The following is a 22,561-nucleotide window of genomic DNA, read 5'->3' on the forward strand; positions in this document are numbered from 1 at the left end:
ACAGCTCATTGGTGAATGGTGGATCAACTCTGAAACATATAATTATACACTGAAGAAAGAAGCTTATATGTCCATTGTCCAACATTCATCCACCACTGGTATACTGCTATAGGGCGTCACTGGTTGGAGAAGCTATCATCACAGAAGGATATTGCATACAGAGTTATATCATCATTCTTTGTTAACATCACCACGGATGGAAATACAGACTAATCCAGAGGAGACAAATCCAAGTGGATCTTGAGTATTCTTTTGATACAGTACAATATTTTACCCGGTATACCTTGGTACAAGATAGAACTCCCAAACCAAATCAAAAGAGAATGTATAGAACAAGAAAAACTCTCACTATATGAAAACCAGGATGAGACTTCTACAGCATTTGCGAGGTTAGAAAATCAGGAGGGGCCACACAACGGTGAGCATCAGACCTACATGGACAAGAATCAGATACTATGCATGTATTAATCAATCAGTCTTGGTCTGCTCTACTAATTTAGCTGGCCGTGACTCGAACCCTCCTCCTTTTCGGTGCTCGATAGAGTAGGGCATGTATGTCCCGAGTATCTTGTCCCAAAGGACAAAGAAAGGTTGCGAGAAGTTGTATTTGTTGCCATAGAGCTGGTGGTGAATGTCGTGATAAGCACTGTTGTTGTTGAACAAGGCATGGAGCACATTACCAGGAAGCCACAGCCCGCAGTGATCGTCCACCGTCTTGATGGTTGCAAACGAGAAAAAGAATATGGATGTTCGTGGAGTCATGCCAGAGATGAGGAATGAGAGAGCACCACCGATGGTGTCCAGAATAAGTCCCTCAAGAGGATGGTTGTAAAGAGCTCCAAATGAATAAGGGACTACAAGAGTGTGGTGCTTGGAATGAATGTGCTTGTACAGAAACTTGTTGACGTGCATGTATCTGTGCATGAAGTACTGCCATGTGTCCATAACAAACATTGCAATCACGAATTGCAGCGCTATCATCAGGGCAGGAGGTTGCTTCTGTTCGATACCACTCTCATCACCAATAACCTGTAGTTCATGGAAATTTAAACATTTTAGAAACTTCTGTCCAGATGATGCTATCAGCTAAAATCCAGAATAACTGTTACGACCCAGTATTGCTTTCACAGTAAAATTTCTCATTGACTTGGGCATTCCTGCATATCAATTATTTTCATAGAAGCTATCTTGTTGTACTTTCAGTCAACAACACACAACTGTTTTTCGTCAAGCAATTGGAAACCTAATCAGCGACAATATTAAAAGTCAGCTCCTCACTATTTCAGATGACTTTCTTGTTATCTATTGTCATCTGCTCATCTACCGTAGCAAGTAAACACAAAACGTATGGATGAGCAATACTCCCATAAGAAAATTTGCAGCTCTAAACATAGCATGCCAGCACAGACGCGCAGGTCCCGAAACTTGTTCAGAGGGCTATGTGGAATGCGTTAATGCCTTAATGACATGCCGGTACGATCGATGTTTCTAAACCAATATGTCCAAACAGGGTTGCTTACCGTACCAAGGGTATCTCTCTCTAGTACCATTTCTGAAAGAAGGAAATCAGAGCCACTTTGCAGCGGTTAACATCATGGTTACCGATAAAATACAAGGAGCAGGCTACGCGTTCCGTAATTTGTGCGGCGGCGCCGGGATACAAGAGAAAGGGCCGGCGGGGAGGAGGAAGGGGAGGATTATTACCGCGAAGAGCGTGAGCGAGACGGCGACCTGGAAGGCCTGCTGGACGAGGACGCCCCAGACGACGGCGGACCTGGGGACGGCGTTCTTGGCGGCCTCCTCCTCCCTGGGGTGCAGGCGGTAGAGGTCGAGCCGCTCCACGCCGTCCAGCGCGACGTACATCCCCGAGTAGAGCCAGTACACGGCGATCGGCACGAACGTGCCCAGCAGCTCGTCCGACGCCCCAATCGCCATCCTGAAGTCCGAAAGCGCCGGCCCTCCCCTGCTCGGGAAACGCGAATCCCCGGCGAGACGACGGACGGAAATGCGCTAATTAGGAGATAAGGGAGCGGTGGTCGGGGGGGATTGGTTGGAGGCCGGACGGACGGACCCCGCAAGCGCAGCAACCCGGATCTCTCCAATGGGGAGGGGGACGGCACGAGGAGGCTGGTGGTGGCTAGGCTGCGGTGGAGGAAGGGAGGGGGGAAGGTATATAGGCGGTGGCGCGGTGGTCGCCGTCGGTCCGCAGAAACAACGAGAGGAAGGGGAGGGGCGGCTCGATTGTTGCGAGGCGCAGAGAGAGAGAGAGAGAGAGAGAGAGGAGAGGTGTCAGTTTCCTTTCTTTGTGTAGATTTTCTCGGCGTGTGAAAGTCTAGTCGGTCCAAAATTTTCACAGCGTCCCTTGTTTGACGCCTTCCTTGGCTTCTTCAGCGTTCAGCCGGCCCCGTCGTGCTCCAGAAGGTTAATTGCCACGTTAACAGCCTTGACGTTACGTTTGCAGGTTCATCTTGCACAAATTCAAGGCTCCAGCTACGTCATTTTCGAAATCTAGAAGCCTGGCTAGCAGCATAGCACGGCACGGCTGAAAGTGGTAGCACACGCCTAGCACGGCGTTGCTGAATGTGGTAGGAGTTTAAACGGACGAATTAGGCCAAGATACTACTACTGGTAAGCTTCAGTCCAGTGGGTTCAGACTTGAGGTTGGAACAACCAAATAAGCTCGGATGCAAGAGCTTCAGGTTAGAATTGATCAGTCTATTTCTATGCAAACATTCTGCGTATTAGCTCATGCTTCAAAAGGAAACAGGAGAAAACTGGTATCGAATCTACAGAGTTGTAAGATGGAAACAACGAGTTCGAAGCTGCTTGTTTCAGAACCTGCAGGCTACCATCTTTTTTTTCTCCACTATCAAGAGATAACGGAACAGTAGTTCACCCCACAGAGTTTTACATCTGCCGAGTTTCTTCGAATCGTCAGCTACCAAGCTCCTTCAGTCACTGTTTCTCGCAGCACTTCCTTCAGTCTTTGCCAGACTGCTTACGAGGCAAACAACTACCAACAGAGTGGTCTCAGATAATTACCAGCCGTGGGCCCAGAAACAAAACAGGGTGTTAAGACCACTTGCAAAACAAACACAACAGATCATATTTGCAAGACCTCTGCAGCACTTTCTGGGATAACATTTTTAAGCGCACAAAAGCGTCACTTTTAACAACGGTTCAGACAGAACACAGGTTCCAGTACAACATTTTATTTAAACCGACCGGAAGAAGGTTCAATAAACTGCAGTACCAGAAGACACTAACTACAGCAACCACCAATGATGAGACCAATTTTTCAGTGCAAGCACTGGGGTGATCATCTATATGCTGGAGCACCAGCAAAGGAATAAAGAGAAGACACCGGAACCCTTGTAGAAGCGGGCATTTGAATGCTTTCTGGGTAAGCAGGCCTGGAGTTCTCATAGGCAGTTGTCAGGTACTGAGACACCGGCACCCTTGTAGAAGCGGGCATCTGAATGCTTTCTGGGTAAGTAGGTCTGGGATTCTCATAGGCAGTTGTCAGGTAGGGATCCTGATGGAGGCCCTCTGGACGATTGGCAAGTATATAAGAATGGTAGAGCTCATCCACACGGTCTGGGCGTGGGGCGACCTCTGCTGGCAGCGCTCTGTAATCTCTGGAAAGGAGTGGATCCCTATTGGTTGCGTCAAATGAAGCTCTCGGAGCAGAACTGCAGTTCAACAAGTTTAAAATGCATCAAACATTTCAGCATACATGATCAGAACAGATTAAAGAGACTTATAGTTGCAACAATCAACTCAAAACACTCTTGTTTCTTGGAACACATGCTTGAAACTTATAGAAGACAGAAAACTAACAAAACAAAACAAACAGTAATAGAAACTAACACTGAAACAGTATAATCAAGACATCAGATAGAAACCCCAATGTTATTAACCCAATAGTCAAGGCACAATTCAACAGGCAACTCACTCACACCTTCAAATAATCATAGCTGACTTTGCCTGCATACTAAATTGCCAGAGAGATTTTGAGGTGAGGTTAAATCTATTTCTTGTGGAAAGAGAAAATTGAGGGTCATCAACTAGTATTGAAGTACCAGTTAGGTCCCTAAATATTAGGGGCCTTCATTGCAATCCTCTCTTTGCTAAGTCAGAGCTTTTTGAACGCATGAAGAAGTCCCCACTGAGTTCATGCTAATGATGGCATGATTAAGTTTTTCTTCTTCTGAAATTTCAGATTTGCATAAACTACCAATACAAGGGATTAGCACTACCTATAAAAATCACCTCATAATCCAAAACTATTCAGTGCAATCTTATCCTCTCTTTGACAAGTCAGATAAGCTTTTTGAACGCATGAAGAAGTCCCCACTGAGTTCATGCTAAGGATGGCATAATTAAGTTTTTCTTCTTTTGAAATTTCATAGTTGCATAAACTACCAATACAAGCGATTAGCATTACCTATAAAAGTTCACTCAAAATCCAAAACTATTCAGCTTTATACTCTTTGGACAGATGGCTTGGTTAGCTATCTTAGACTTAGCACCGAAAGGCAAAGGGGTCATTATCCTAGAAGATCCACAAAATAACCCATCCAACAAATACTCAAATGTATTACAAAACAGACACAGCATCTATTAAATGATCGGCATGCTTGACAAAAAATTCATTGAATTGATGAGTGACCTTTCTGTAGAATAATATAAATAGCAAACAAATTTTAATATGCCAATAAAAAGGATGATTGGAGCACTCACCTTTCATAAAGAATGTTGGCCGGATGTGGATTGTACACATCACTAGAAGCAGGAGGAACACGGTGATAGTATGGAGGTACATATGACACCGGCAAATGAGTAGGTGCACGAACTTCTTCAACAAATTGTGGGCGTCGAATTTCTTTAACATGGTGTGGTGGCTGTCTTTCATCATAACCATAGGTTAGTCTCCCATCTTCAACAAATCGTGAGCGTTGCATTTCTTCATCATGTCGAGATAGTCGCCTTTCTTCATAATCATGTGGTTGTCGCCTTTCTTGAACATACTGAGGCATACGCCCTTCAACACAAGGCGTTTGACGAATTTCCTCAACATGTTGCGAAGATGAGCGACGCAGATTAACAGGCTTGTACAGTGCCATTAGCTTACGAACCTACAAAATAGTACCATAACTTACAACGTCAACACTCAAATTGATGCTTTCAATTTGAATATCTTTTTGCTTATTACTTCAAACTATACATTGTGAAGAATTGCCAGGACTTACTTGTCTGGAGCTAAGCTCTTGGGTGAATCTTCCTTTGGCATCGTAATTCTCTTCAATGGCATGCTTGAAACTACTCTCAGGAAGAGGAAGACAATCTTTGTCGATCTTAAACTTGACCTGCATCAAGTGCACAAATTAGCTACAATAATAAAATGTTTCCTCATAGCATCATCACCTTTGACGCAAGGTTCATTTTCAACCGATGAAGGAAAAAATGCTAAAAGAAACTACCATCTTAACCTTGCAAGGGTAAAAAAGAACATACTAATCAAAGAAAAAAAAGGAGAAAGAATCTTCACCACATAGTTTGGTGAACCGGATATAAAATTCAAAATAATCATCCACTAGCTATAAATACAAGTTAGTATTCCATGACGAATATAAGATTAAGTTATACATAAAGTATAATGCCCACTCACAAATGGGTTTCATTGTAGTTCAATATCAAGAGGCAAAAGTAGTTTTGCGCAAAAAAAAAGAGAGGAGCAAAAGCAGTAACAGTATGTACCCTGAAGTTTATGAAAATAATTGGTGTCTCTAAATAGTACCTCTAGGTTACAACATAATTATTCATATAACAAAACAATACATAAAACACATGCAAACACTACCAATCAATTGAACCCAAGGTCCCATATCTCTACATATTTCATCTTCGTCGTCTATCAGTGCTCCTCATCATCAATACCTCTAGCGATCAAATCTAGGCGATAGGGATGGCGTGCAACATTACGCCACAACCTTTGCACCCTTTGTTATTCCTTCCTGTGAGGAATTCTTGACGTGGTGTGGCAGGACAAGAACCCATACGTTATCAATACCATGCCGTCATGGACATAAATGGTTGACGATGAGGCCACACTTTAACGATAATTGACACTCCCCCATCCATGCATAGAAGTCCCCTCTTAATTAACCGAGTCGCTAATTAAATCACATTAATAATCTCGGATACCAAAGCAGAGGGCGCTTGGATGCACATTGAGTGTGGCGTTGAAGCATGCAATATTTGCATTAAAAGCAAGCGACAAACGAGGTGTAAAATGAATTAATTCATCTTGCAGAAAGAGAGGCAAAGAGAATATGGCCTTGCACTTTCGGAAAAGGTATACTTGAAGAGGGGCCATACATGGATGGCGGGAGTAGTACATTGATGTGCTAGATCAATCTGGAAAATAACTTTTTACAAGCTAGAGCAAAAAATAGCATAGTCCTAGTACTCCAATTGTGACTGTATGACTAAAATTCCAATTGGGCTGAATGCTAAGCTGTCTTCACCAATCTAAACAAGAATAACAACAGAAGGACCGTAGTTTTCAAAAGTTTTTTCTTCCAGATGGTCAAGTCATGTCAGACCATTATCTTGACTACCAATTTGTGTTGTTTACCCAGACCATACGATATAGCACATAAACTTCAGAACTCTGCATATTCCTAATACTCTAGTAGTAAACAGGATACTCCTACTACCATAAGTATAGATTATAAACAAGCAAGCAACAAAGGTTAAGAATTACCTGCGCAGGGAATCTCCCATCGAACGCCCGTCGAACGAGATCCATCCCTCCTTTTCCTGTTGCCTTGTACACCCCGTAGAGAAGCTTCAGGTCAAAGTCATACAGGAACAACTTGGACCCTAGATGGACCTTCTTCACCACATCTATCTTCCCCTTGGGCAAGCCAAACACGCCATTCTTGAAGCACTCCGGCTTTGTCTTTGCGTTGCACATGAAGATAAACCCAGCAGCACCACTCTCGTCCGCCCCCCTTTTATCTTCCTTCCTCTCCTCCCCCCTGCCATTCATCCTACCCCTTCCTTCCTCCTTCGGCCTCCTGACAGCGCCGTTATTCGCAGTGACCACCTTCTTTTCAGCACCATCGTTCTTATCGGTGGCAGTCTTACTGCCATCGCCGTTGTTCTTACTGGTGGCAGTCTTACTGCCCTCGCTGTTCTTCTCGGCGACCATCTTCTCATCATCGCCCTTCTTCTCGGCGACTTTAGCGGCGTCAGTCACCTTCTGCTTCTCCTGGTCGGCCGGGGCCTTCTTCTTCTTAAACATCTTCTTCCTGGACTTGACCGATCCAGGACTGGGCTTGGGCGGCGGCGCCGCCAGCAGCGGCGCAGAGGCGGACGCGGCGCCCTTCCCCTTGGCGTCCGGATTGGGGGCCTTCTTCACCATGGCTAATCAGAGCACATCCAGATCAGAAACACAAAAATTTGCAACGGAAGTAGGCACTGAACCTAACTCGTATAATCAAATCAAACTAGGGTACGGGCAGCAACAACGAAATTCCCTTGGTTCGATCTACTACTCCAGCGGACCCGATATGCGTTACGGCCTTACGGGAAGTACGAGGAATCAGAATGAATCGAAATCGAAATCTGGATAAGGAAGATGGGGAGCAGCGCGTGGGGTAGGGGGCGTACCTTCGTAGCCAGAGAGGGGAAGACGCACGGGCCAGGGCAGGTGGGTGGTGTGTGACGGCGCTCGTGATGTGGTGGCGTCGGCGGGCGGATGTCGCGTCGGGGACTCTCGGGGATCGGAGTTTATAGGGGAGCCGGGACGGACGGGGTAGCCGCAGCCGAGGCCTAAACGCTTCCCCGCCCCCGGTTTATCTTTCCGTTTCCGTCCCTAGGAGGAATTCGGCCGACAACCCGGTCTGGATCGAACGTTCTTGGGCAAAAGGGGATGTTATTTGTCGTCTCCGAGGAAAGCTGTCATTCGTAAATTCCAGCCGGTTTTTACATTCCAGCTGATTTGTACCTGTCCGATCCGCGTCAGGGTCAGGCTTGTTCGTTCTGCCCCATTCCGGTGAAACAATGGTATCGAACGACACGGGAACAGAGTTCACTTACCCAATCTTCAGGTTACAAAACAAGGCCTCACGGTTGTGTCCCTTTTCTCACCTTGCGCTGCACACAGTCTCGTGGCGGAGGTTAGGGTTGCCGTGAGATGGAAAACACCGGAACCATTAGGTCCGTTAAAGCCGTTGAGGAAAGACCTCGCCGGAGTGGTTAGGAGTAGAAAGATAGGGTTCGAGGTATCGACATGAAAGAAAGAACCACATACCTCTCCTCGTGCGTGTGTAGAGGGATGGTCGATGGCAACACGAAGACCATCAACGATACCGGTTGGGACATCGTAAGAGCACGACCGTGCAGCGCAGACCAATGAGACAACCAATAGCGGTGGATCAGTAGTGATAACCATCAAATATGGAGGAGAAAGGCGGCGGCGTTGAGATAGAGAAGACGAGTAGCTCTTAGGGTTAGGTTAAAACAAAAATGATCGGGGAAGGGTTTTTTTAGGGTTAGGGTTTTAAGAAGGTTGTGTTTGTTAGTGGTATTTATACGTATTTTTGGCGGCGGATATGTTGATGTCGGAAAATCCCTCCCCCGCATAATCTTGTCTCTTGTCGGTGGTGCGCACGTGCAACCTCTCTTTTCTCACCTGCATTTATTGAGAATCAACTGCTTAGGTCGGGAGTTACTGGCAAAAATACGGTGGGTTCACCGTTGCACGTTTGACACTAGAAGCATTTATGGGTGCTCATTTCGACAACGGAGACACTCAGCTCATCCTAGCTAGCACGTGTGGCCCACACTCTTGTCGTTAGTGCGCCCGCGACATCCTTCTCCTACTTCATTTATTGAGAAACAATGGCGTGAGCGATAAGTTATTGGAAAAGTACGCACAATTGTTTCTCCCCCATCCATCGAGACACGAGCTTGTCACGGTGGTTAGGGATACCATGCGGATATAGCGACACAAAAACCTTTATGTCGAGGGAGAAGATCTCACGGAATGGTCATGAGTTGGAAGTTAGGGTTGAGGTCGGGATCGGCGTGGAAGAAGGGCATGTACCTCCTCATGCGTGGAATGGTAGGTATTAAGACATGACAGGAACATCGATGCACGTAGCACGTGCCAAGGAGATAGATACTGGCCTATGGATCCAATTGCGAGAGCCGCTAAAGAGAGACAAGAAAAGAGGCCACCTTGAGATAGAGCAGACGGATGATATTTAAGGTTGGGTTCAAAAGAGAAGGGATGAGAAGGTCGTCTGTTTGTACGGTATTTGTAGGTACCCACTGTGGTCTGTGGTAGCGCATATATTCTCATGTCAATAAGCCCTCCACACTCTGTCGCTTGTTGGTGATGTGCACTTGAGTGTTGCCCGAATGTTCATGTAATCATCTTGTCGAAGCATTGGCACTTTGGCTTGGTCTGCAACTGACAAATCAGCAAGGTGCAATCACCTCCTGGTCAGTCAGGATAATATTGACTGTTTCTATCTCGCGAGGGATCGTGTCGAGATTTCCTTTGAGTATTTGTTTGTTTGCGGGATGCTGCTGTTGTTGCCCATGAACTCGCCGGATTAGCTAGATGGTCTCCTAGTTCGGCATGGCAACCGTGGCTAGATTCCCACCGGTAGCAGCATTACACCTCTCTTAACCGAGAAAATGGTTTTTGAATGACGATCAGTGCAGAGGCATACTGACACACTGTAAAAGGAAGAGAAGAAGAAGTTCCAATGAGTGCTTTGATCAGCTACATGGGTTCTCTGTTTCAGAGCCCGAAGTTGCAGAGCGTGAGCAACTCCATGTCGGCGTCGACGTGCTTTGTCCAGAGACGCTTGTACTGGTTAAAGGCGACGTCGAGCCACGGCTTCATGTCCCCGTTGAAGTGTACCACGGCCGCTCCCCTGACGTCCTCTGGCCTGACGTGCGGGTTGCATCCCAGGCCCATGACGTGCCACGACCTCTCCAGCGGCCTCGTGTTGCCGTCGAACGTCATCAGCCCCGCCGCCAGCACGCTCGCCGGGTCCCATAGCGTCCCATTCTCATTCTGCACGCCCCAAAGGACCGAATCAACATTAACACCCGATCAAAATGCAAGCAATTAAGCGTCATGAAGCTCGAAATTCTGAGTTCTGACCATGTCCATGAGCTCGTGGAACTTGTGGGTGCAATTGTCGCGGCGCCATGCGTCGAGGTCGAAGACGTTGACGCCGTAGGACCAGGCGCAGGCGCGCGGGCTGAAGCGGCCATTGACGGCGGGGTGCGAGAAGTTGAGGTACTTGGCGTACCGGCGGAAGCCGCCGAAGCAGGTGTGGAGCGCGGCGTTGGCCATGCCGCGCATGTCGAGGCGCCAGAGCCCGGCCAGGTCCCGCTGCACCACCACGTCGTCCTCCAGCAGCACCACCTTCCCCAGCGCCGGGAACATCTCCGGCAGGTAGAACCGCAGGTACTCCAGCCGCCGCAGCGCCAGTTCCCTGTTCCCGTCCTCGATCTGCCTCAGCAATGGCGACGAGGAGCCGTTGTTGTTGAAGAGGAAGGGGAAGGAGAGCTCGGACGCCGCCAGGAGCTGCACGCGCGCGCCGAGCGGGGGCGGGCTGCGCGCGAACCAGGCGCGGAAGGCTTGCAGGTACATGGGCGCCGTCACCACGTGGAACACGTGCCGTGTGGGCTCGGCTGCCGCTCGCGCCGCCGACGCCACGACCACGGACACGGCCAGGACGTTGTCGGAGAAGATGGCGTAGTGGTACATCGCCGGGTCCGTGAGCTCTGGCCCTTCTTCATCCATGGCAGCAGGGGGATCGTTGACGGATGATGACGAAGCGTTGGCGTTGGAGGAGAGCTGGGACTGGAGGAGGCGCATGGCGAGGCAGTGGAGCGACTTGGGCGTGGATCCGGCGGCGATGCGGGAGTTCAGGATGCCGGCTTTGCGGGCGCGGAGGAGCTGCTGGGAGACGGCGAAGACGGTGTCGGAGAGCTTGGCGACCTTGGACTGCGTGTCGAATGCCTCCTTGGCGCCCGCCGTGGCCAGGGACTTGGCACGCTTCAGTTGCGCGCGGGTTTCTTTCTCCAGGAGGGACACCGTGGAGCTCGTGACGCGGGCGGCGAGCGAGGCGAGCTGCGAGGACGCGGAGAGGAAGGAGGCCGTCTGGGACGAAGACTCCGAGCTCAGCCGCCGCGCGTGCGCCGCGTAAGCTGCCAGGACCGCCGTGTGGTCCTCCGCGTGGCGCCGGACGGCGGCCAGGCGGGACGCCGGGGAGCTGAGACTGCTGGTGGCTGTGGTTGCTGAGAGGAGGAAGAAGAAGACGCAGCAGGCGAGGAAGAGGAGAGTCACCAGCGCCGCGAACGCCGCGCGGCGCGGCCCGGGCGATCGGGCGCCGGCCATGGGCGCTGCTTGCTGCATATGATATATGCGTGGAGAACTCCTAGAAACGGCGTCCAGCGACTCACGATCGAGGAATTTCAGGAGCGCGCGATGCTTTCCTTTCCTGCTCCGGTGTGTTTTGGCTTTAGAGCGGCTTGGTTAGGTTGCGTTCTGAGTGTGCCCGGTCGGGGGGCACTTGGAGAATTGGGCTATGGTGATCGGCGAATGACTGAGTGGAGTGGCGAGGCGCCGGTCTACGGACTGCGACGGCCAGCAATTTTGTAATGAAGCCAAGCGCGCCCGTTGTCAGCGAGCTTGGTTTGGTTTAGGTGTGTGCGCAGTGGACACTGCCACTAATGCTAGTGGCAATGGCTCTGGTTTGGTCGCACTAACTTGGGGTAGTGGTGCGTGCTCAGAATTTGCCTAAGCGTGGGGCTGCTGACAGGAGTTTCCAAATGGTCGCCGCTTTGCTCTTGACTATGTCAACTGATATAGTGGATAGAGTGATTTCCAGAAACATGGATCGTACTGGTACACAGAGTAGTAGAAGAAGTTCTCGCTTCATCCGACAAAGTCATCGGGAGAAAAATGTGTAAAAGTTGGCAACAAATAACTTTGAATTACACAAATGGGCCTAGTCTAAACCGGGCCTTTCCCCTTGAAGGAAAAAAATATCTAAACGGGGGCCTTTAAAGGCAACAGACTTAGAAGGCCGAACCAAACCGATCGGTAAATTACGCGGGCCAGTTCCCAATCTGAAACTCGCAAATTCCGCAGTTCTCCACAGGTTCAGCCGGCATGACGGCAACTGCCGGCCGCCGCCGGCAGCCGGATGACCGTCGAGCTGTGCAAGGAAGTCGTAAAACATCTCGTGTGCTCCGTCCAGACTCCAGACCGCATTATCGGCACCAGGAAGGCGCGGCGCCTGTGCTGACAACTCTGGATACACCGCATGGCGCAAGCGGGCGGGTGCCGCTTGGGAGCGCACCACTTGTTCGGCGGAACGCCCCGCCGAGACCGCCTCCTCGCCGATGCGCAAAGGGGGACTCGCCAGCGCCGGTGCCGGAGCAGTAGATCGAGCGCAGGGCCGAGGCCCCGTGAATTGACCAGCCTGTACGGGTTCAGAATTCAAATCCGGTGGTGCAGGATGACCTCGGTGTCATGCAGTCAAGCCTTTTCTTCTTGTGATGCTGTTGATTCTTCTACACAAGGTACGTGCACCGACAACCCTTCATGTTCTCAATACTAGGGCGGGAAATAAGTGGAGAGGATCATAGGAAGTAGTTCCTTGAGAAACATAGATACTTAGCACAATTCTGCAGTACATGCAAACTATTGACAAAACTGGAACTGATTTACGCTTACTCATTACACGACCACAGCAGCTACTGCGTTGCACAAAAGGGTGATCAGCTCCGCGAATGCATCCTACATAGTGTCACCTTACTTTCTGATGATCCTAGTTAGCTTCATTCGTTAACACAACGAAATTCTAATACCTCTACATGCTAACAATAATAGTAGCAGATGGAGGTAGATACGATTACTGCCTACTGCACTCTAAAAAGTAAAACCAATGCTACATTGCTACAGAATACGAACTAAGTGTAGCACTTGGTCGAGTGGTAATTTGTCGAGACCTCTGTCGTGCAAGGGAGTGAGTCCCAAGGCACGGTCGCCCTCCAGTCATCAGAAATCGATCCTTGCATACTGAATGGGAAATTGATGGACCGTGTAGCACCGTTCACATTGTTGCCTATATCAGGCAAGTCAACCGCACATCTGTTGATCATGCTGTTGCTGCATTGTTGCGGCTGCGCAAACTCAATGCTTGTGGGGGTTGATCTGTCCATGCTGGGGAGGGTGATGGGTGATGTGTTCAGAACCATCGATGCGATGTCCATCCCAGCCGGAAGATCAAGCGGGATTGCTGAGAGTATACTGATGTTCTGATGTTCTGAATCTGGTGGGGGGAGAACTACGGATGTAGTTGACCTGCTGATGCTGTCAAGGATGTTGAGAGTGTTCTGACAGGAGGAAACCGTTGAAGGAAAGTAGCCACTGCCAGTGAATTGGATGTTGGAGGACATGATGTTGGTCATTGTGGACAATGTGTTCTCTGTGCTGTGTCGACTTCTATGTGTGGTATGGAAGTGGGGAGGGTTGTAGGTTCCGTTTGTGCTCGGTAAGGGAGGAGAGACCCATGAGTGTGAGATCGCTCTCTGAGCAGTGGCATTGGTTTTCTTGAAAATCCTGCAGATTGCCCAGGAATCCTGTTCATGAGGGAAAAATAGATAAGAAAAAGTGGCGGTTAGTTGTGAAGGGTAAATTATATCTTACACTTATAACAGTACACAGAAAGGAGAGATTAAGCGATTTGCACCTGACATATTGAACCTTTGCATAGTGCTATACATATCTGCCAGGCGTTTTGCAGTTTATATATTTCAAGTTATCTCGGTATAATATTTGGAAGACATGTATTGATGTAGTTTAAAAGCTTTAGAGGTCATCCTACATAAATTGCACTCTAGTTTTCATGTTCAGTGAAAAATTCGGAGCTGTCTGTCTCAAATATTGCAGCATGCAAGTTGCTTACATTTGGTGGAATGGTCTTCTCCAGTGGCTTTTTCTGCAGCAATGAGGGGTCGGTGAGTGATGGCAGACGGAATTCGTGCATCATCCAGTCAGTTTTGATGCCTTTGGCCGCTCTGCCCTTGTAAAAGACGAGAGACTTCTTCAAGCCTATGCACTTGCTTCCATCGGAGGAGTAGATTGGCCTGTCAGTTCCGGTGGCCTTCCAGAAGCCTGCTCCTGTTACCCTGTTCGGCCTTGTGCTGTTCCGGTACTTCCTATCCCTTGGGCAGTAGAAATACCACTCCTTCTCTCCTGCACTTGCTAGTTCTTTTTGGAGGGAAATAAAGATTTTGTAAGTAGTCAAAAAGAAATTAACGTGGGCTTATGCCCCATTTAGTGTACTCGTTTGGTAAATGAACATGAATGATGCATGCAACTATTTCACAGATGGATCATCTAAACTCAAAGATGGAATGAAGTGATTGTGTCCAAAAGTGATTGTGATAAAGTGATAACTTGTGCTTATCAAGATTATCAACACCATATGAGCCAGTGGTGCTGGTGCATGCTACTCTTTCACAGTTACTCCAGTTCTGATAAGAGATAATAGGACTTGAAAATCTTAGTCTAGATATTTTATGATGGTATGGTGAACCCTGAAACTTCTTTGGCTTCATGATGCGTGGGTGCTGTATAGAGTTAATTATTGCATGACAGGTGTTTGAAAAAAAATCTAAGTAGTAACCTTTTCTTATTTTGAGCACAACCCCAAAGAGACGGAAACTAATCAAAAGATGGATGTAAAAGGGTCAGAATTTCTTCTTTTAGACGAATGATAAAGAAAATATCTACTGAACTACAAGCTATGAACATGATGGAGTATATGCATGCTTCATACCAGTCATATAAAAGAACAAATATGTAACAAAAACAGTCCTTTCATAGAACAGAAAGGCTTCATAGCTCTTTATTTGTCTGTGCAGATTGCAGAGAAGCAAAAATAGTTGCCAAAGGATTTGTAGAATCTTACTTGGGAGATCCCATGGATCAAACTTGTAGATGTCTAGCTGCCTAATAAGCTCGATGGGAAGAGACTTCTGCTGGATTTTTCTTTTGAGGTAGAACCTGACGAGTTCTTCATCTGTTGGATGAAACCTGAAACCAGGTAACATAACTTCATCCTGCTTCTCTATATCATCACTTCTGATCTCATCCATATCGAGCTCGCTGGATGTGCCCAGTATCTAACTCAAGTGTGCTCGCCTACTTCTAATTATCAAGAACTTACTAAACCCTAAAGGCTGATAAGTATGGCCAGACTTACTGATTGGTGCTAGCTAAATGGTTTGGGTTTCTACTGATTACTGAAGATAGAAATGGCAACACTTTCTACCACTCGACGCTAGATAGACATATATATAGCAGACACTTCCTTTAAACCTAAACAAGCTAGCTCTAAGCACTGCCTGTTTCTTACCAACAGAAAGCTAGCAAGAAGACTATGAGGACACTATGGCATGCAACTTAAAGAGAATAGGAAGCCCGAGCTAAGTTCCAGAGTTGGACTTAGCTCTCTTGGTTGCCCCCTTCGTAGGGTTTTCCCTTCCTACTATTCGGCTTATTGTTCACACCTTTGCACACACTCAAGAACATGTTCTTATAGCAGATCTTTAGAATACTCACTCATTGTTGAACTCTTATAGGGTCTGTTTGGTCTTTAGTCTTTACTCCATGACGAGGATCTCAATGACCTGTACAAATTATGCGGCCACTTTGGGATTAGCAATCTAGCTAACTGATAAAATGTTACAGTAATTTACATCTTAGTTCAAACATATGTGTCCTTGCTTATAATCAAGCCTTCTGAGAGAGTAATCTAGGCTCGCTAGATGGCTAGCTTAGTATTTTATACTGTGGTTCCTTTGAGTTGTCTATAGTTGATGTATTTAAGTAACAATTCCCAAGACATCAGAGACTTCCAAATTCCAAGTAAGTACAGTTTTATATTGGAACGATGAGAGTCTAATTCCCTCTGACAACATCCATATTTTACATTGGTACCAACATATACCTTTGATATCCTCTCCAGATCCAAAAATTCCTTCCAAACCATGCCTTCCCCCTTTATTCCTCTTTTCCTTCTCAACTATATATTTTGAGTTTTAAGGAACAGACTTCTTGAACAGTAACAAAGACGAGTGCAGAAAATACTTCTTAGAAATTTGTACTAGCTGTTTGCTCATTGGTGTGCTGGCCCTTGTTTGAATATCGCTTCTGACAGAAAGTAGAAGAAAATTTTCTACCATGAAACCAAATTTAAGTTAGAATTATTTACAGACAAAACTTATATTTGCAGTACACGTTTTTCATCCCTGGAATAGAGCCAAAACACAGAGTCATACGTGGTAAAATTATTTATCTTTCTTTTTGTAAAGATGCTACTGTCTCTGGCTACTGTAAGCTTGTGAACTGTCAAACCCGCGTTAAACCTGACCTCAGTTATTTTACTCTATAGCTAGTTGCTGATGTGTACGGCCAAGGGCTTTGTGTGTGCAATGGGTTAACTACCTTTGTCTTTTAGCGACAAAGTCTTGTATCCATTCGGTTGTCACTACTCTGAAAGTCCTAAGTTTGCCTGTGTGTATGAATGCAAGAGCACATCAATTGTTATGGACTGGGGTGCAAACCTTTCTTGGCTGTTTAACCCTTCCAGTTTCAAGCAAAAGCTAGTTGGCATCCTCCATATATCCTATCTATATATCCATAAAGCTATTACTGTACGTAAATCTTTCAAAGAATACATTCTGGCATGAGTTATTTGATGCATCCGATGTTTGCACCACACATGTTCGAGAAAAAAAGATACCATACCTCACCACCTCACTCTATCAGTAGTCACTAGGTTAGCATCATAGTCACATGCCATCATACTTTAACGGAAAAATCCAGACCTGCCCATTCGTGCTGCATTGGGTGCATCAGCGGGACTTCTACAGACATTGATGCGAAAATCCTGCATGGATCCAAGTGCAACCTTCTCCTTCCTCCACTCGCTACCAGAAAAGAGAAGTTAGAAAACTATGCAATCCAAAATCCCATGGGCCCAAGTTTTCCAAACCCTGTCGTCCAAGCACCCAACAGTGCAAGGACCTTCGAATTAAATGATGGGGGAGATTACCTCTAGCTAATAGGGGTTTATAGATGGTCTTAGGGTCAAACCTCTGAGGTCGAATGCTTGCAAGTCGGTTCGTGGAAACTCACGCAGCTTACTCATCCTTGTACTCCACCACGTACGATTTGGGCGTTTATACTAGTATCTCCCTGTCAGTACTATACGGAGTAGTAATCAACCTAACCTTATAGATGAATGCTTTTGTATGATACTTATGATATTGAACTTCAGAGATTGCCGTGCTAACCTATAGCTGTAAGTATGCTTGTTTTACAGATCAGCAATTGCATAGCAGATTCCTGAAGAAGTTTTTAAGGAGCTTCATATATCATATCTGCATTCCTGCATCCATCAGGTGTGTCATGGGAGTGGGTGACGACTGACTGGTGGGCCATGGGCATGCAGCAGCCTCTCTCCTCGACAGGTACGCGCTTGTCTCTCCTGCTTTGCTTGACCTCGATGGGGCTGTGTGTGCCACACACCCGCTCGTGCGGCCTCTCGTCTGATGTTACTAGTACTGCTAGCTAGAGTAGCTACTCGGGGACGGCTGAGTCAAACCCTTCCGTTTCAAGTCTCCTTCGTATCTTCTTCATGCCCCTTGGTTATGCGTGGCGCTTGTAATAAGTTTGTTAGCATCCAGGATCCCATGTTTCCAGGGTGCAGACTCCAAATTTAATCCCCTTGTACTCCTTCTCTTCTCTCCTCTTCTCGCGCGGGCGGCCAATCGATGCGCTGGGGCCGTGTTTGTGCGCGTAAGCGCGTGGCACGCCGAGCTTTGGCACATCGGCTGTTGGCCCCGTGCACGTGTGCCATGGGGACAGTGGCTCCCTGGGGCCAGTAAACTTAATTGGCTCTCTTCGCTTCTTCTTTTTCTGGCAAAGTTCAACAATGGGGAAATGCATGGCTCGATCGGACTGCTCTCTCCGGTTCCCAGACCGGCAGTGAAAACCCCAAAACGGGAGGAGCAGTGGTTCTTACTCCACGCTCGTTACTAGGAACGACGCGATGGAAACACGGAATGCAAACAATCTTGCAACAACGCGTACACATGCTCAGAACGAGGCAAGAAACGAGAGAGAATAGTATAAGTGAATCATAGAACGACACAAAGATCAGGCCACGGAGACTTACCATTAATCACACTGCTTTTATGTTTTATCATTCATTCAAGATTCATGCACGAATGAATGCATGGTGCGCTGGGACGTACGGTGGATGCTTGGATATATAACCCCCATGCATGCATATTTGCTTGCAAACGAAGCGAGTGTTCCTGAATGGCCCTGATTCACATTTCTGCTTGACATGTCCATGCAATTTGTTCAGGACTTCTAGGTGCTGTGTACTTTTCTTTGCAGAATCTCATGCGGTCAAACTTCCTTGTTACTCGACTGTTCTTGGTCATACCACTACACCATAGTCCAGATCTTGAAAAGTGTTCTGTTCATATCTGCACAAAAAGAGAGTGTTCACGTGAAGTCCATTGAAGTCCTTACTGTAGTTTCGCCTCACAGTCTTAAAGGATCGCTGCATCAATGAAAAATATTTTTCCTAATGAAATTCAAATTAAGGGAGAATATGTTCCTGTAGAGAATGGGGAAGAAACGTGATAAACTACAGGCCTAATGGGCCGCGCCCACAACACCCGCTGGGCCTAAAATTTAAGTGTATCACTGAATTAATCAGAGCTTGCCTTCATGGAAGTTCGATTAATCTACTACTAGTAGTCAGTAATCAAAGGTGCCTTGCTCCCTTAAAAAAAAAAGGTGCCCTGATCGATTCTTGTCGTATCTGTGACCCCCTGTCCCCCCTTTTCGAAAGAATATCTGAAAACTTTCGGAATCCAAAGGGATGATGCAAGTCACTATTTTATGCCAACACAAAAGGTGCCATGATTATATAAATCTAACGCCTTTAATTATTATCCATCAAGGAAAAATCTGCCTCGGCAGATGATAACAATGCACTCCAGTTACTTTTCTAGCTCGATCAGTAACCTTTTTTTGCCCACTGCGGCAGTGCGCGTACCATGGGAATTCTTTTACGAGGATCTCGTACCATAAGATCGACGTTGATTTAGTGTCACCTCAGGAAATGACCATCCAAAACACACGGCCGTCCATACTTTGCATTGAGGTTCTACTAGAAGAACAATAATTAACCGCCAAAAAAAGTAAAAAGGCTGAAAGTTTGTTGCAGATAACTCACTTTTAGTTGAAGGCAATGAATCTACTTGCTTTGCGTGCATCACATTTGCTACTAATTTTTTCATATGTTGTCACCTTACAGCACACCCAACTATATGGATTACTTTTATGTCGACTCTAAATGATATGGAGAAACTGAATAGTAATCAATATACTATCTACCTTCTCTTCTTCTTCTTTTTTCTTTCACAAAATGGACTCTATCATTGTAAATGCATTCACCACCGAGCTAGCTAGAATTATGTCTTGATAGTAGGAACCACTCACTCCGATCCTAAATTGTTGTCAAAATATTTGGACAAATTTGAGTCAAAAATTTAGAATCAGAGGGAGTACTATACTAACCATCTGTGCCATGGCTCAATTCCCATCATGTGCTCTCCAGTTATCGAAATTTAAATGTCAAAAAAATTTGTGTTTGGAGACCATGCCAATATCTAAACGGAAATGTAAACTTGTATAGAACCATAGAGTACATTGCACTATAAATGTTCAGGGAAATTCTCATCGCCTTATTCATTTGTTTTCAGTCCCATCCGTCCATGCAACAACGTAAGTAGGAGTATGCGTTTGACTCTTACAACTCTGGACGTTTGAATCCTCTTTGTTACATGCCACCTTACCGTTGCAGATGAGAAAGGAGATGAAGCCGTGTCCCCTGCTTTCCAGCGAAGATCAGATTAGCATGTACCATACTCGTACTATACTAGATTCTAGACACCAGTTATCGTTGATCAATAATATCCCACTCCATCCATCTACAAGAAAAAGAAGAGGCTCAATTATATATGCGACCGTACCCTGTATGTATCGCTGCTTTTTAAACAAAGCAATGCTAGATTACAACCTGCCTGCCTGCCAATGCCGCTGTAATAAACAAGCAATATCTACACTACCAGCCGTGTGCACGTCGACCCCTGCTGAGTGCGCTAGTGATATCGCTAATCCAGCGAGTCCCATGAATCCGTTCCCCCGGCTGTCTTGGCCTTTCCCCGTCCAAAGATCCGTCAAAAAGTTGGCACGGATCCACCCAAAAAGATCCCCACACGGAGCCGATATGATCAATCAATCATGTAGCCGCCGGTATACTGGTCCTCAGGTGCTTTGCTTTCTTTGCTTCTTACCTCGACCGGCCGGAAACTGCCAGGTTTTAACTCGTAGACGACTAAGGAACGGCGATATTATACGTGGATCACGTGACGGGGACCTGGGGGCAGGGAAGGCCATGGCGGGCGCCGGCTTTCGGCGTAGTGGAGCTGTCTGTCAGTGCTAGTCGGCGCCGGTGAGGTGTCGCTGGCCGGGTGGCGAGTGGGATTACACATTTACACGGATTCATATATGGAAGGTAAAGCTCTCCCCAGCGTGGCCGGCCGGTTGGAAAGCAAAGCAAAGCGCCACGAGATTGGGCATAGGCGACGTCCAAGACGCGTACTTGGTCTTCTCCAAATTCCTCCGGGTCGTGAGTCGTGACTCGTTCGTGCGGCAGATTTTTTGTGTGGGCGTTGGGCGTCCATGGACGCGTTGGAGTCGGCCACGTGAGTGGCCGGACCATGCAGGAGATTCAGGAGGGGACTGGATGACTGCGCACTGGTACTGGCTAGAACGGGCAAAGATAAAAAGGAACCGATCGAGCGCTAGTGCGCGCTGGTGCTGCGGTCTCGTCAGGCTAAAGCTTTTTATTTTCGGGCGATCGAGTTGGCCGGCATGCGTGATACAGTTTTGATTTGATTCTGCGTGCGTGCGGGCGTGCGTGCCATTTTTGGCGTGTCGTCTTTCGTTCTGAAGATTATTACAACCTTCGAACGCTATCTACGCTACGGCTAAAAGGATGACGTATTGATGTGTCTTTGATTTATCCATGACGTATTGATGTGTGCTTTCTGCGCCAGAACGCGTCGGTACGTACTGTGAAACAAAGGGGCGAAGAATGCTATAGTTATTTAGAGCATCCGCGTCCCGGCCGGTACTCATAAATTAGACGCTGACTCTAAGGATGTGTGCGTGTACAATGAGGTGACGTTAGCTTTTTCTTAGCGATGCCACGAAGGATAATTGCTGGTGTGGAAGAGAGAGGAGTGAAGAAAGACATAAGCGTTATCTTAACTAAGAGATAATCACTTCACAAGAAGGATAAGATAAAAAAAGGCAAATTTCTTATTGTACTAGGTTTCACCTTTTCTTAACATTTCAGCAGTTAATTTATTCATCTAACCATTAATTGTTTGATAAGGCAATAATAGATGACCTATTGTACAGTATGTTTTTTTATCTTTTCTAAATGACGTGGAACATTGTACATGCCCTAAATAATAGCCTTGCACCCGCCAACTTAGAGAAGGCTGTCTTATCAACCATTGTACATGGCCTAATTGTATTAGAGAAGGCTGTCTTATCAACTATTGTACGTGCCCTAAATAGCCCTGCACCCGCCAACTTAGGTGCTAAAAACCTTTACATTTAAATTAAAAATTGATGTATATGAGCTAATGTAAAACAAATTGTACTGCGTCAGGTGCTGAGCATAGTGATGGCGCCAAGTTTTTTAAATCGCTCACTCTCATGTTCTTTAGCGTGGGTGCTAGATTTTCTCTCGCCTTTAGCGACTGCTTAGCACCTAGAGATGTGGATATTGTAGCTCTCATGTGTGCTGCCATCAGTAAGAGACAAGTCCATTACTCCATTAACAGATTATTTTCCCTTAATGTAAAAAGGACGGCCACAACCTACGCGCGCTCATGGCCGGAAGCCATCCACAATAGCACTCAAACGGGATGGCAGAGCATGCCATTCAACGACTATTTTGAGATGCTTGGGACCCTGCAATGCAAGCCAAGTGTCCAATAACAACGACATGTGTGTTCTTTCGTTATGTACTCATGAGGCCATGACAGGAAGACGGTTCCGGGGCCAATTGTACGTGAGATTCCAGGGCCGTGGGCATGATTGAATTCTTGTCTGTTGTCTCTAGTGGGCGCGGCAACGGGAATTAATCCTTTGGGATGTGAAGAATGGTTTTTTTGGTTGTGTGTTATGTGGTCATATTGGTCTCTGATTCCATGTTGATATTAACGGCATGCACTAGCAACAGTGGAGCTCCTCTGTGAAATCGTACATTTTGTCTTCTCGGCAGTGAGGACTCGACGGAGAATCGGGTGCTTGGTCTCTACTGAAAGGATGGGTAAAGTACAA

At 46.8% G+C, this 22,561-nt stretch overlaps 4 protein-coding genes and 1 long non-coding RNA gene across 5 annotated transcripts; 1 reads left to right on the forward strand and 4 right to left on the reverse strand.

Moving 5' to 3' along the window:
* Positions 1-138: 138 nt before the first annotated feature.
* On the reverse strand, positions 139-2,278 carry LOC100834617 (sphinganine C4-monooxygenase 1). Its single transcript, XM_003570607.4, has 2 exons — positions 1,705-2,278; positions 139-1,029 (listed from the first exon to the last, which is right to left on the reverse strand). The coding sequence occupies exons 1-2, from the start codon at positions 1,933-1,935 to the stop codon at positions 469-471; spliced, it is 792 nt and encodes a 263-aa protein (XP_003570655.1). The 5' UTR covers positions 1,936-2,278; the 3' UTR covers positions 139-468.
* Positions 2,279-3,086: 808 nt separating this feature from the next.
* On the reverse strand, positions 3,087-7,887 carry LOC100834009. Its single transcript, XM_003570605.3, has 5 exons — positions 7,681-7,887; positions 6,770-7,434; positions 5,253-5,369; positions 4,744-5,138; positions 3,087-3,692 (listed from the first exon to the last, which is right to left on the reverse strand). Exons 2-5 carry the CDS (start codon positions 7,430-7,432, stop codon positions 3,320-3,322), a joined length of 1,548 nt encoding a protein of 515 aa, XP_003570653.1. The 5' UTR covers positions 7,433-7,434; positions 7,681-7,887; the 3' UTR covers positions 3,087-3,319.
* A 1,765-nt stretch (positions 7,888-9,652) lies between these two features.
* LOC100834920 (galacturonosyltransferase 8) lies at positions 9,653-11,663 on the reverse strand. Its single transcript, XM_003570608.4, has 2 exons — positions 10,193-11,663; positions 9,653-10,102 (listed from the first exon to the last, which is right to left on the reverse strand). Exons 1-2 carry the CDS (start codon positions 11,453-11,455, stop codon positions 9,824-9,826), a joined length of 1,542 nt encoding a protein of 513 aa, XP_003570656.2. The 5' UTR covers positions 11,456-11,663; the 3' UTR covers positions 9,653-9,823.
* A 488-nt stretch (positions 11,664-12,151) lies between these two features.
* On the forward strand, positions 12,152-17,856 carry LOC112271983. The gene is made up of 4 exons (XR_002965584.1): positions 12,152-12,627; positions 14,040-14,261; positions 14,977-15,158; positions 17,442-17,856. It is a non-coding gene; the product is annotated as an uncharacterized LOC112271983 (long non-coding RNA).
* Positions 12,739-15,653, reverse strand: LOC100835229 (putative NAC domain-containing protein 94). Its single transcript, XM_010237818.3, has 3 exons — positions 15,024-15,653; positions 14,016-14,320; positions 12,739-13,689 (listed from the first exon to the last, which is right to left on the reverse strand). Exons 1-3 carry the CDS (start codon positions 15,208-15,210, stop codon positions 13,018-13,020), a joined length of 1,164 nt encoding a protein of 387 aa, XP_010236120.1. The 5' UTR covers positions 15,211-15,653; the 3' UTR covers positions 12,739-13,017.
* Positions 17,857-22,561: the final 4,705 nt, after the last annotated feature.

Source organism: Brachypodium distachyon, chromosome 3, assembly GCF_000005505.3.
Source record: "Brachypodium distachyon strain Bd21 chromosome 3, Brachypodium_distachyon_v3.0, whole genome shotgun sequence".
Classification (NCBI taxonomy): Eukaryota; Viridiplantae; Streptophyta; class Magnoliopsida; order Poales; family Poaceae; genus Brachypodium; species Brachypodium distachyon.